Here is a 12,408-nt window from a genome sequence, read left to right as displayed (position 1 = left end):
ATCATTCTTTCCAAATATAAGCCAGATGGTCCCAGTCCCTAACACGTGCATGGCTTGACTCTTTTTGATTCCTGACCCATGTTGTCGTAACATTCTACTTGTTTGTCAGGTTCTGCTTGAAATAGAATCATCATGGGGCCATACTGAATTGTGCATAGCAGATCACGCAGGTAAAGTCTCAAACATTCATCTATTCTTTCAAATCTTTCCACATGTATTATCAGAGGGGTTTCTTCCAGCTCACCTTTCCCCCAATCTCACTGGCTCCTTTCTTCGCTTTCCCATATATTCTTTCACTTTCATATTCTCACCTCTTAGGCTAACCAGTTTCATTCTGTCCTAGAGCTGCGATATTTGGATACCTGGTTTGACAACTGATGGGTCCTCCATTTGTCAGAGCCCGCCCTTCATAGATGGTAAAAGGATGTTAAAAATAATAAACATTTCTTTCTAATGAAACATAAAATCTCAGAAATGACCAATGAAAGAGTTTATTACATCCAATGTCCCATAGAGAGAATTATTCTAAAGGAAATGATATCAATTGTAGTGAAGAATAATACATCACCGAGGCCTCTTGCCACACTCATGCTGTAGATGACTGAGCCAGTCTCACAACTGCATCAATTTGTTTCTGCTTTCAGTTTCAGTGGAGAAACAGAAGCTGCTTGGCAGGTTCTCAATACTGATTTCCCAGTTTTTAATCCTTATGAATGAAATTGCTTAAGTTCAATCTATATAGTAAAGGTTTCTTCTTGTATTTCTATTTCTCCCATGATTTCTGTTTTTATTTGCTATTGCACAAGCCTATGAAAATGCTGGAAGCAGAATATTCTTTCAGGAAAACGTGTTTTGTAAAATTCCTATTACAAAATGCCTCCTTCTCTGCACTCTTGTGATGGGAGAGTTTTTATAGCTCTCTCTGGCTTTTGGTGGATGAAACAATTTCTGGGCCGAGGGTTGGCTAAAATAATTTTTTCCCCTCAGATTAAAAAAAGTCATTTATTCTATGATTGCTTCATAGGCCCAACTATCAACTGTGTTTTCTCTGGCCATTCTTCCTGCTCCCTGTCTCTGTCTATAGCAGCTGGTCTCCAACATGATGTACTCGCTTGTAGTCTGGTTTTGTACTTAGCTGATTCATGTCCCCTTACATGTGGATCACAGAAGTCAAGGAAGGAGGTCATTTTTACATTTTAGAGCTTTACTGGGGGTTGTGTCTTTCCTTCTTTGACCCAAACTCTTGCTTGCTTGCGTGTGAACTTGTTTACTCTTGGTAAAACAAAACTTCCATTTTGGCGGTGATTCGGCATAACAAGTTTCATAAAAAGAATTGGAAAGATCTCTGAACATCAATGAACTCTTTCGTGTCGCCATTTTGTAGACTGTAAAAGAATTTGTAGTTAAAGAATCTGGAACATATGGATTAAATTCCTTTTAAAGTAAACACATTCCTCTTTAAAAACAGGTTTGAGACAGGATTCCCTCAGCTTCTCTATTTTCTCCCCTCTGGCTAGGGTCATGTCCCACTTTGGGGACTTTATTTGAATGACCAAAAGTAACACATTGATGGTCCTGCAATTATCCATCCTAAAGAGGTTTCAGAGAGCTGTTTTTTTAAATTTTCAGTCACTTTAGCTTTTCTGACAGATGTTTCTAATAGTCCAAGAATAGGCTCTGGAAGAAGATCATTTGGGCAGTGTCACACCTTGAAGATGCATAGTTTTATCTTTTGAGTTTCTGGTGAAAAGGGTGGACTGTAAGTTGATGAGGTTCCTTTCAAAACTTCTTACTAACTCTTGATTATTACAGCATCCCGATTTTTTCTGTGCTCTCTGTCTGTTCTTTCTCAGACTCTGTTGTGCACTGCAGGGGAACTGGGACTTTGCTCACTGCTGTGTCTCCGGGACCTTGAGCAGTGCCTGACGTAGAGCTGGTGTTCCACAAACACTGATTGACTGCATGACTGAGTCTTGTGAATGGAGTTCTGCTTCACTGCTTTATCCTTCAGCTTAATCCTGAAATTCTTTCTCTTCCCTGACTTCCCGAGAAATCTGAGCCGCTCTTACTCTCTCAGCTGGTACCCATTGACCCATCTGTCTTCCTGCTTCCTATGTCACAACTGTGATTATTTGCAGACATAGCAGTTAGCTATCTTCTCATCACCTTAGGAAGGATAGTTTAAACACAGCTCACAATCATTACCCCAGCTTCAAAGTTAATCTGTCTCCACTTTTGCTTCCTCCCCTATTACCTAGACACTTATAGCATCTTTTATATTCCTCCATTCATTCCCATTGTGCTATCAATTCTCTAGTTTTCCATCACAACAAAATATTTCCTCTGAGCTGGTCTCCTTGCCTTTCTTATCTGTCTTTATATTACTGGTAGATATTTTACATTCTGTCTTACATTTTAATATTTTATAGTATACAACCTTGCTGTGCATATTAACATTTTTGTACCCAGAAACGTTCAATGTAATAGGACCCTCCCAAATAGGAAGATAATTTTTCACTAAATTCTCGAAGGCCGCCACCACTTTGCTCCAGTCTATCTTTTTAACCTTATCAAAGTTTAAATGATATAAGAGGGTGATTTATTTGGAAATGTTGGGTTAGCCAAAAAGTTTGTTTGGTTTTTTCCATATGCTGCAACAAAAACCGAAATGAACTTTTCGGCCAACCCCATAAGATATAGGGTTATATGTAATATGTAATACATAGGATGACTTGGTGAAGAGAGGCGTGTGCCACTTGGAGCTGGAGAAACTATCACTGAAGTTAACCTTAGAAATAAAGTCCATGATTCACAAAACAAAAGAGGTTGGAGGCTTGCTCACGTTTTGGTGCTTATTTCTGTGTCCAGACTAAGAGTTCGTTGAGACTTGAAACAGTATCTCATCAAGATAGAAGTTATTCCTGAAATCGATAGTATAATAACAGGTTCTGAAGATTCAGAAGAGGGTTCAAATTCTGATTTCCATTTCCAAGTTATAACTTTGGGAAAGTAATGTGACTTTTCCAAACTCAGTTTCTTTATTTAGAAAAAGGAGATAAAGATATCTAACATTCAGAATTTTTGCAGGATTAAAGTGAGAGACGGCATGTACTATTCAGACATAGTCTTGAGACATCATCGTGCTCAGTGAGTGGTGTTTTTTTTTTTTTAATGTGACGTTGTCGGGTCTCGGTTGCATCACTCAGGATCTGCACTGCATGATGTGGGATCTTTCTTGTGGCGCACAGACTAGCTGTGACGCAAGGACTTGGTGGTTTTGGCATGCAGTCCCTCTAGTTGTGGCACACGGGCTTAGTTGCTCCTTGGCATGTGGGATCTTAGGTCCCTGATCAGGGAAACCTTCATTCCCTGGCGCTGCAAGGCAGATTCTTAACCACTGCACCACCGAGGAAGTCCTGGTGGCAGATTTTTATCATTATTGTGCTTCTTTATCATCTTAGGGCCTTAAGATTTGTTTGTTTGTTTTGATTCAGAATATATGGCTACTTTAACATCTCTGTGTATATCTCTGAGCTTCCCTGGTGGCTCAGTGGTAAAGAATCCACCTGCCAATACAGGAGACATGGGTTCGATCCCTGGGTTGGAAAGATCCTCTGGAGAAGGAAATGGCCACCCGCTCTGTGTGTATCTAGGGCCCATTATAGAGATGAGTATTTTACAACCCTCAGTGTTTTTTTGAATCGTGATAAAAATGTTTATTGATATTTATTAAAATGGCTATCTTGATTTTTGGAGAGTTTCATTATTATGATGAAGATTCTAAACCGAAAAATCTGGCATTGGCCTGTAGTCTACAGTTGCTGACATCCTTGCTGCTTTTTTATTTTTATGCTTCTGTTATCCAAAGCATTCTCTGTGTATAGTATGATCCTCCAAATATTAACTGAGATTAAGCTTTATTGAATATTTACTAAGTGCTTGTTCATACTAAGTGCCAAAAGTACTGAGCCAAATCCTGCTTTGAGGAGCACTTACTATAGGGTCTTCCATCAAGTATAGAATTTGCCTGAAAATGGCTGAATCTGCCTGGAGAGTCCTATGAGACTTCTTAGAGGTGGGTGATGATTGAGTTGAGTTTAGAAGCGATAAACTGGCATTGTTGTTGATGGCAGAGGTGGAATCAAGGGAAAGGAAATTGCTTGGCTACATGATGGGGAGATCTGAAAGGAGATGGGTTGATTTGAATGGGCAGGCAGTTAAACATGACTTCAGAATTTCTACATGGGAGAGGTTTGGGGGAAGTAAACTGGTTGGAAGAAAGAACTAGAAAAGCATTGAAGCTGAATTCTCACTGCCTTTTAACACAAAAATGACAATTTATCTATTGCTTATGTTAAAAAATGAGGCTGTGTGGTTTCTGGGTGTTACTGGGGAGGATGGGTTAATCTCTCCCAGGTCATCTCCATGGCTCTGCAATGAGGTCATTCAGGAGAATCAGCTGAGATGATTTGCCACAGGGGAAGGTAAAGCCAGGTGATGGAGACCATGAAGCATCTCAAGGGTCCATTGCAGGTTTCAGCTGATCAGCTTGATGCCTTAGAAAGTTGACTGGTTTAGAGTGTGGAGGGAACATTGAGAGAGGCCAAGAATGGAAGCAGAGAGGTGAATTAGGAACAGTGGAATGGATGCAAAGAATGAATAATTGAGTACATGTTTGACTACAAAATTGTTTTTGTCTTGATTCACATGAAAAGTGATTTCTGAGGTCATTACACCAAGAGAATAAACAGTACCTAACTTTTATTGAATTTATTTCCATGTGACAAGAACTGTTTGGGCTCTTTCCAGGGATTACTTTTCTTAATCTTTTTGACAACCCTGTATTTAAAGATCTACTGTTTTCCTCATTTTATAGGTAAGGCACAGACAGATTACATAACTTGCCCAAGATCACAGTTCTAAAGAATTTGAATTAAGCTTAGAGCCTAAGTTATCTGAATCCAGAGCCAGTGTTCCTAATCACTATGTTATACTGTTTATTTACAGCAGTAGGGACTTCCCTGGCAGTCCATTGGTTAAGACTGTGCTTCCACTGTAGGGAGCCTGGGTTTGATCCCTGGTCAGGGAACTAAGATCCTGCATGCTGTGCAGTGTGGCAAAAAAAAAAAAAAAAAAAAAAATCAGCAGTAAGATATTTATATAAATTATTACTAAATAATTTAGAAGGTGAGTGAGATGGTATATCTGTTACAGTGTATTGCACATAACATGTGCTTGATTCATAATTGCTACATTAATAAATAAACTTTAATAATAATAATAATTGCTTTCATTAATTGAACATTTATGTGCCAGGCACAGGTCTAGGTGTTTACATAAATTAGTCATCAAAATAATCCTCCATGATAAACACAATAGTTAACTAATACTTAATGTTTATGTACCTGTTAGTATTACAAAACAAATTTTCATATAATGTCCCTTTTGATCTACATAAAAGTCATAAAAGGTAGGTAATAATTTACTCTAGTTTTGAGGTTAAAAGGTGTGTAATAAATGGCTCAAACGATGAAGAATCCAGCTGTAATGCAGGAGACCCAGGCGCTATCCCTGGATTGGGAAGATCCCCTGGAGGAGGAAATGGCAACCCACTCCAGTATTCTTGCCTGGAAAATCCCATGGACAGAGGAGCCTGGTGGCCTATAGTCCACAGGGTCACAAGGAGTTGAACATGACTGAGCATGGATGGATAGTCCTTGAAATCAAGTCTTCTGATTCTGTTAACTTTGTATCACACTACACTACCTTTCAGAGATATTTATACATGATACAGTATTATTCACTTGGAAGATTTTAAATAACCAGAGACTGAGCCACAGGCAGGGAGATTTTAAGCTTGCCCTTGAAATATGGGAGCACAGATGTTGTCATAGAACATTGCAGGCAGTAGGAACGGCTGTCAGAGAAGAAAAAAAGGTTGCAGAGTGTGAGGTATTTTTGATGATTAGCAGCTCAGGTGTGTGACAGGTCCTTTACCAAACTGTAAAGGCAGTGTGTAAACATTAGTGGTTATTACTATGGGGTTCATGATTATTTTCCATTGGAGTGTGCCAATTTGGATTCCCGACACATGTTGTGTTTTGTTTGGATGAAAGGAGAAATCTTGAAACTGTTCAAGCAACTGGAACACACGTTATAACACATATATTTGGGAAGACTGGACCCTTGCCATTCCTGTTTTTATATGTTGAAATCTCTAACTGTCTAATCATGGTGGTACAAAGTTCACTCCCTTAGCAGCCAAGATTGATTTTTCCTTTGAGCAGACATGCTTCACAGAAGTACCCTTTCCCGTTACATTTTGAAAGTCATCAGACATGCTGTTATAAATGATCACGGAAGATTACTGGAGATGCTGCAAAATAATAGTGAACCAAGTAGCATCTGTAATTTCCAAGGATGGCTCGCAATCATCACTCAAAATGAACCCTATCTGAGTGCAGGGCTGAACTTTTTCCTTTCCTCCCTCTCTCTTCCTTTTACTACTTTATAACAGAGCTGAAATGGATACTGCTCCTCATGAATTTTTATGCAAACTATTAAGTTGCCAGGCATTGCTGTGCAGACAAACTCTGCTTGGGAAGATGAGAGTTAGCCTGCACAGTTCAGTGGCTGACATCTTGAGATAAAAAAGGCTCCATGTCAAACTGGTCAGCTGAGAGTGAGAGTTCATGCTGGTAGCTGACCCATAAAGGGTTTGGGATGCCTCTTGGTTCAGACTCTCATGTAGGCTGAAAGGAAAATTATTCCGTATTTGTTGACAGAATTGCCACCTGCTCAAGGTACCTGTTTTCCCAAGACATGTTATGTGTCTCAGTCTCTCATATGGATAAACCATGAGAAAATAAGGTTCACCAAACTGGCAGCTGCTGATCCCCCCATCCCAATTCCTTCTGTGCTCAGATGCAATTGTTCCCAAGACCTATAGATTCTATTTCATTACTGTCTGTCCATACTGCTACTGCCCAGCTCAGCCTCTTTTTTTTTTTTTTAATTCTCAACTAGACCATTGTAACTGCTTTTGACATTATTCCCTTCCTATTGTCTCTTCCCCTTTCCTCTAGCTCTTTCTCAGATTCCAGAATGATTTTTCCACCTCTCAGATCTTGTTGGTGGCTCTTTCATTGTACAATCTCTGATGGCTCCCCCCTTGCCTAAGGGTAAAAATCCAAGCGTAGCAACGATGGCTTTTCTCAACCTTGCCACCAACCTCTGCCAATCAATGTTCATTACTTTCCTGAATTACCACTGTTTCTCATATGTGGCATGTAATGTCCTGTGCCTTTTGTTATACATTTTCTGAAGTTTTTCCTGATTTCAACCCCTCTTCCCTTCCGAGGAGGGAAATAAAAGATTTTTTTCCTTCCTCTGTGTCTTCAAAGTTAGAGAAAGTGCTTGCTTTAAAGAATTTAATCCATGCAAAAAATTATAGAGGGCTTCATAGATACCAATGAGGGCACACCTGGTGGCTCAGATGGAAAAAAAAAAAAAAATCTGCCTGCAGTGCAGGAGACCTGGGTTCAATTCCTGGGTCAGGAAGATCCTCTAAAGAAGGGGATGGCTACCTACCCCAGTATTCCTGCCTGGAGAAATCCATGAACATAGAAGCTGGGGTTGCAGAGTCGGACACACTGAGAAGCTACACTTTCACTTTCACTCATAGACACCAGACACTGTGTTTTGTACTTGAGGCTGAGATATGTTATTCTTCAGTTGGGCATTTGGGAGATGAAGTTAGGAAAAGACAGTCATAACCCAGTGATATAAAGATTATAGTACAGAGTGCTCAAATAGAGACCAGAAGGAGACCTTTCTAGACATCTTATCTAAGGTTACCCACCTTTATATAGTCAATTCTGTGCTATTACATTACCCAGTGTCCTTTCTCCCGTGGCATTTGCTCTCTGAGCTTATCTTATTTATTCTGTTGTTTCCTTGTTTGTTTGTCTCCACTGGGATGCAAGCTCCATGAAAGCAGGTCCTTTGATTCATCACTCTTATAATACTGTGTTTAGAACAGAGCTTGGCATAAAGCAGGTGCTTAAGATATATTTATTGATGGAATAAATGTGGCTGGAGAAGGCTTCCTGCACCTTTCCCTCTGTCCTCTTCCTTTTTATCTTTCTTTTAGATTAACTGAGAATGGCCTGAACCCATTCTAACTGCAGCCATTGAGTCATTTTAACTGTGATGTGGTTGATGTGAAGTGTAAGTTTCATTTCATTCTGGAGATTTTTCTGACCATCTGTTACTCTTAGTCATATATTCATTTGTAGGTCTGTTTATTACCTTTACCCCAAATGTGTTAACCAAAAGGCTAGATGTAGGAAAAGGAAGATGAATGAGATCAAGTCCCTCAATTGACTCATTACACTGGATTAAACAGATACTATACTATATTGAAAGAGTGTTTTTAATGGTAATAAACTGAAAGGTTTTGATGAAGGCCCAAATTTCTTTCATTGCACCTCAGGCAATGTCATTGATAATCATACTACAGGCTCTATCTTTTAGATGTCTTTCATTTTCTTAAATTCTCTCAAATATGCAAATCACTAGATATTTATGAACAGCTATTTTCAGCTCTGTGCTTAGATGTGGGGTGCAAACAGGAATGATAGACACCTTGGTTCTAAGAAACAATCAGGTAGACTCTTTCCAAAATGAAGTTGAAGCAGTATCAAAATCCTGGTGTTAAGGAGGTGAAATGAATGAGTTAAATGTGGTCACTCCGATACAGGCTCTCATCACATTTTGATTTGGGCTTCCCTGGTAGCCCAGCTGGTAAAGAATCCTCCTGTAATGCAGGAGACTCTGGTTCAATTCCTGGGTCAGGAAGATCTTCTGGAGAAGGGATAGGCTACCCACTCTAGTATTCTGGCCTGGAGAATTTCATGGACTGTTTAGTCCATGGGGTCATTAAGAGTCAGACTTAACTGAGCAACTTTCACTTTCTGCAAAGGAAGAATGGGAACCAGGTTAGATTACAGAGCTTCTCAATGTAAGAATGCTGTGATTCTTAGTGGATGCTGTATTTTCTTTAGTTTGGATTCTTAAGAAAAGTTTACAATTAAGATCCAACATTGGAGACATCAGATGATTTAACGTACAGTGTCTACACAGTAGTTTTTATAAGCATGATTAAATCTAAAAACTTGCATTTCTTGAGCCAGGGATAGCTGTAAATATGTATATGTCCACTGCTTTTGGAGAATGGAATGGCAACCCACCCCAGTACTCTTGCCTGGAAAATCCTGGGGACAGAGGAGCCTGGTAGGCTGCCGTCTGTGGGGTCGCACAGAGTTGGACACGACTGAAGCGACTTAGCAGCAGCAGCAGCAGTAGCCATTGCTTTTAATTCTCACTTTACATGATGGATGCTGTTAGTATTCCCACGTTACCAGTGGAGGAATGGAAGCCTAAGAAGTTAAACAGCTTGTCAAGGACACACTACCAGTAAGTGGTAGTCGAGTCAGTAATAACACTCAGGCAGCCTGACCTAGGGAGCATGTGACTTTAACTCCTTCTCTGACAAATACAGCAAGAAATATAATATTTCTGATATGATCCCTCCATGGAAACAGTGGTCATACGATTAAAGGGCAACTCAGGACAAGTATGTGATTGTTTCATGACCTTATGGTAAAATGCCTAAAGGAATGGTTTTGTAGTGTGAGTCTCTTCCCTAAATACTTAGGAACTTCTGTCAGAGGCCAGACTGCAGGCATTATGAGACTGATACTGTATGATAAGGCTTCCTGTATTTGGCTGAAGACAAGTCTTTATATTTGGGAAGCTAAAGGAATAGATGGTGGGGTTGATATATCTGATATGAAGGCCAAGAACCCCAATATGTGGTTTGATGACAAACCGCTTCTTTTCCACATGGAGCGAGACCATGGGGGAACCTGCAGACAAAACCATGATTTTTCCTAGAATCAGCTTTTGATTAATTCTAGCACTTGAATTCAAGCTTTGACTGTCTAAAACCCCTAGAAAGATTTCTCCTTCTGCTTCTTGGTGAAAAAATTGTCAAGGTTGCACATCTTGGTTTTGTCCAAATTGAAGAGAATATAGCTGAAAGAATATGATGAAAAAATAAAAATACAATTGATTTTTTAAAAAATGGCTTGGACCCAATTTTATACATTTTCTGGCCTTTTAAAAAATATTACTGGTGAACTTTACAACGAATGCTCTGAACTAACAAGTCCTCTAAATGACTCTATAATGAGAAAACTCTTTTGTATGAATTTGTGAGGTTCACTGTCAACTCAGATCAATAAATCTTGCACCAGTTGATTCTTTTAAAAATGCAATTTATTGGAGGGGGGAAAGACTGTGTGGATTGAATTGCTTGTTTCAGCTTTGAAAGATAAAATACAGATTCAACAGCAATGAGACTAAAGTATCTCTCCATGGCGCCTAACCCCCTCCATCTCTCACCTACTCCCACTCCTGGCTTTCTTTTTTTAGTGCTGTATCTGCAATCATCCTGGCTGGGGCTGCTGCAGAATCATCAAGAAGTGGTGCTTTGAAAAAATTCAGGAAAGAGGTAGGATACTGCTTGGGTAGTGGACATAGAATTCCAGCAGCAGCTTTGCTCATGAATTGCTTTCATCCCTTCTATTAGATCTGCAGCTCAGGAGAACACTGTTCTCAGAGGCGGTGGGCTCCATCATCAGCTCCAGGGTCTGTCTCATCTTAGGCAGAACTGACCTACCATCTGTTAGAAATATTTTGAAAGCTTTATTTTTTCAGGAGTTTGTGTTCCTTCTACTAGAGTAGACTTACACATGAACTTTGGAATCTGAGTGCCTGGTTTCAAATCCTAGCGATATTTACTTAGACCTTGGGAAAATTTTTTATGCTCTGAGGCCTCCATTTCTCTATCTGTAAAATAGGAATGATAACAGTGCTTATCTGCATGGGGTTAATTAAGTTGCAAAGTGCTTATGTGTAGATTACAGTGCTTTGATCATGTGATTATGCAATGCAATTAATATTCCTTATATAAATGTGTGTGTGTGACAGAGAGGGAGAGAGACTCTAATTGTCTTCAGAATAAGAATTGCATCTTTTCCTTCTCTGAATCCAGAATTTAGTATAGGCTCTAGCACATGGTGGGTTCTCAGTAAATGTTAATTGAATTAATGATAATAGTGAAACCTGGTAATGATGACTCCGTGAATTTTTTGGAGTCAACTCCCAAATTGTCTCCTTTTCAGTTTGGTGTTGCCTCTGCTATGAATTCAGTGTGATGTCAGAGGAAGGATGGTTTTCATATCTAGAAGAGGAGGTTGCCATGTTGAGGTCTTCAGAGCTGTGACATTGTTTGTTCCCTTACCTTTCTCTCCTCTTTGCTCTGGTTTATTTGAATAACCAGAGGTCAAGCACTGTCAGTATGCAGGCTATTGAGCTATTGAGCTATATACTTTCTGTGAAGCCATCAGACCCAGAAGTCCTGGGCCAAGCAGTTGGCTGAATCTAAGTGGAGAAGCTCAGTAAAGAGGATTTAAGAGGTGTTATCACGGGTTATAAGGTCTTCACTCTAGTGTTTGTTCTGTCTTCTTTTGACTGTGTGACCTTGGATAAGTCACCTAACCTCTAGGCTTGCTTTCTAAATAGGCACGGGGACTTTTACTCTGCTTCTCACTCAGAGTGGTGGTGAGTGAGGTTCCAAGGGGACCTTTACTCTGCTTCTCACTCAGAGTGGTGGTGAGGTTCCAAGATGATCGAGTGCTTTCTCAACTGTCACATGACCAGAGTTGTCAGCATGCTACCTTGGTTCGGTGATTAGGACTCAGTGGTTTACTAGCTTTGAGATTTCACAGGGGCACAGAGAACTCTCAGATAACGTCAGTAGACATTTCCTTAGAGAAGTCAGATCATGTTATAAGTTAACTTTTAGATGGGAAGGGATTGTGAATTACAGGCCATTAAGAGCTCTGGACTCCAACTGTCTGTCCAGTAACAGGTGGTATTACTTTGGGCTTCCCCGGTGGTTCAGTGGGAAAGACCCTGTCTGCCAATGCAGGAGACTTGGGTTCAATCTCTGAGTCAAGATCTCCTGAAGCAGGAAATGGCAACCCACTGCAATATTCTTGCCTGGGAAATCCCTTGGATAGAGGAGCCTGGTGGGCTGTATAGTCCATGGGGTCTCAAAAGAGTTGGACACAACTTAGAGGCTAAACAACATTATTCATCTTGCTTTTCCCATGAGAAAACTGGGAGCCAAAGAATTTACATGACTTGTCCAAGATCACACTGCTTTTAAGAAAATATAGTTGAGATTCAAATCCGGATCTATCTTAACCACATCTCTCGATTGCTTCCCAAAATAGAGATGATGGAAGCATAAATGCTGTTAAATTTACATAACATCTG

The 12,408-nt window shown here is 39.9% G+C and overlaps 1 protein-coding gene across 1 annotated transcript in view; it reads left to right on the top strand.

Annotated features, from left to right (window-relative positions):
* The window catches only part of LOC132659145 (uncharacterized), a 546,989-nt gene that overhangs the window by 218,203 nt on the left and 316,378 nt on the right, over positions 1-12,408 (top strand). The window contains exon 5 of the mRNA XM_060408977.1: positions 10,498-10,576. Within this exon, the coding sequence (XP_060264960.1) occupies positions 10,498-10,576 (79 nt within the window). The remainder of the gene's footprint in view (positions 1-10,497; positions 10,577-12,408) is intronic.

The sequence above is a fragment of the Ovis aries genome, chromosome 2 (genome assembly GCF_016772045.2).
Source record: "Ovis aries strain OAR_USU_Benz2616 breed Rambouillet chromosome 2, ARS-UI_Ramb_v3.0, whole genome shotgun sequence".
Taxonomy (NCBI): domain Eukaryota; kingdom Metazoa; phylum Chordata; class Mammalia; order Artiodactyla; family Bovidae; genus Ovis; species Ovis aries.
The sequence above is the reverse complement of the archived record's forward strand: the minus strand, read 5'-3'. Positions and strand labels throughout refer to the sequence as shown.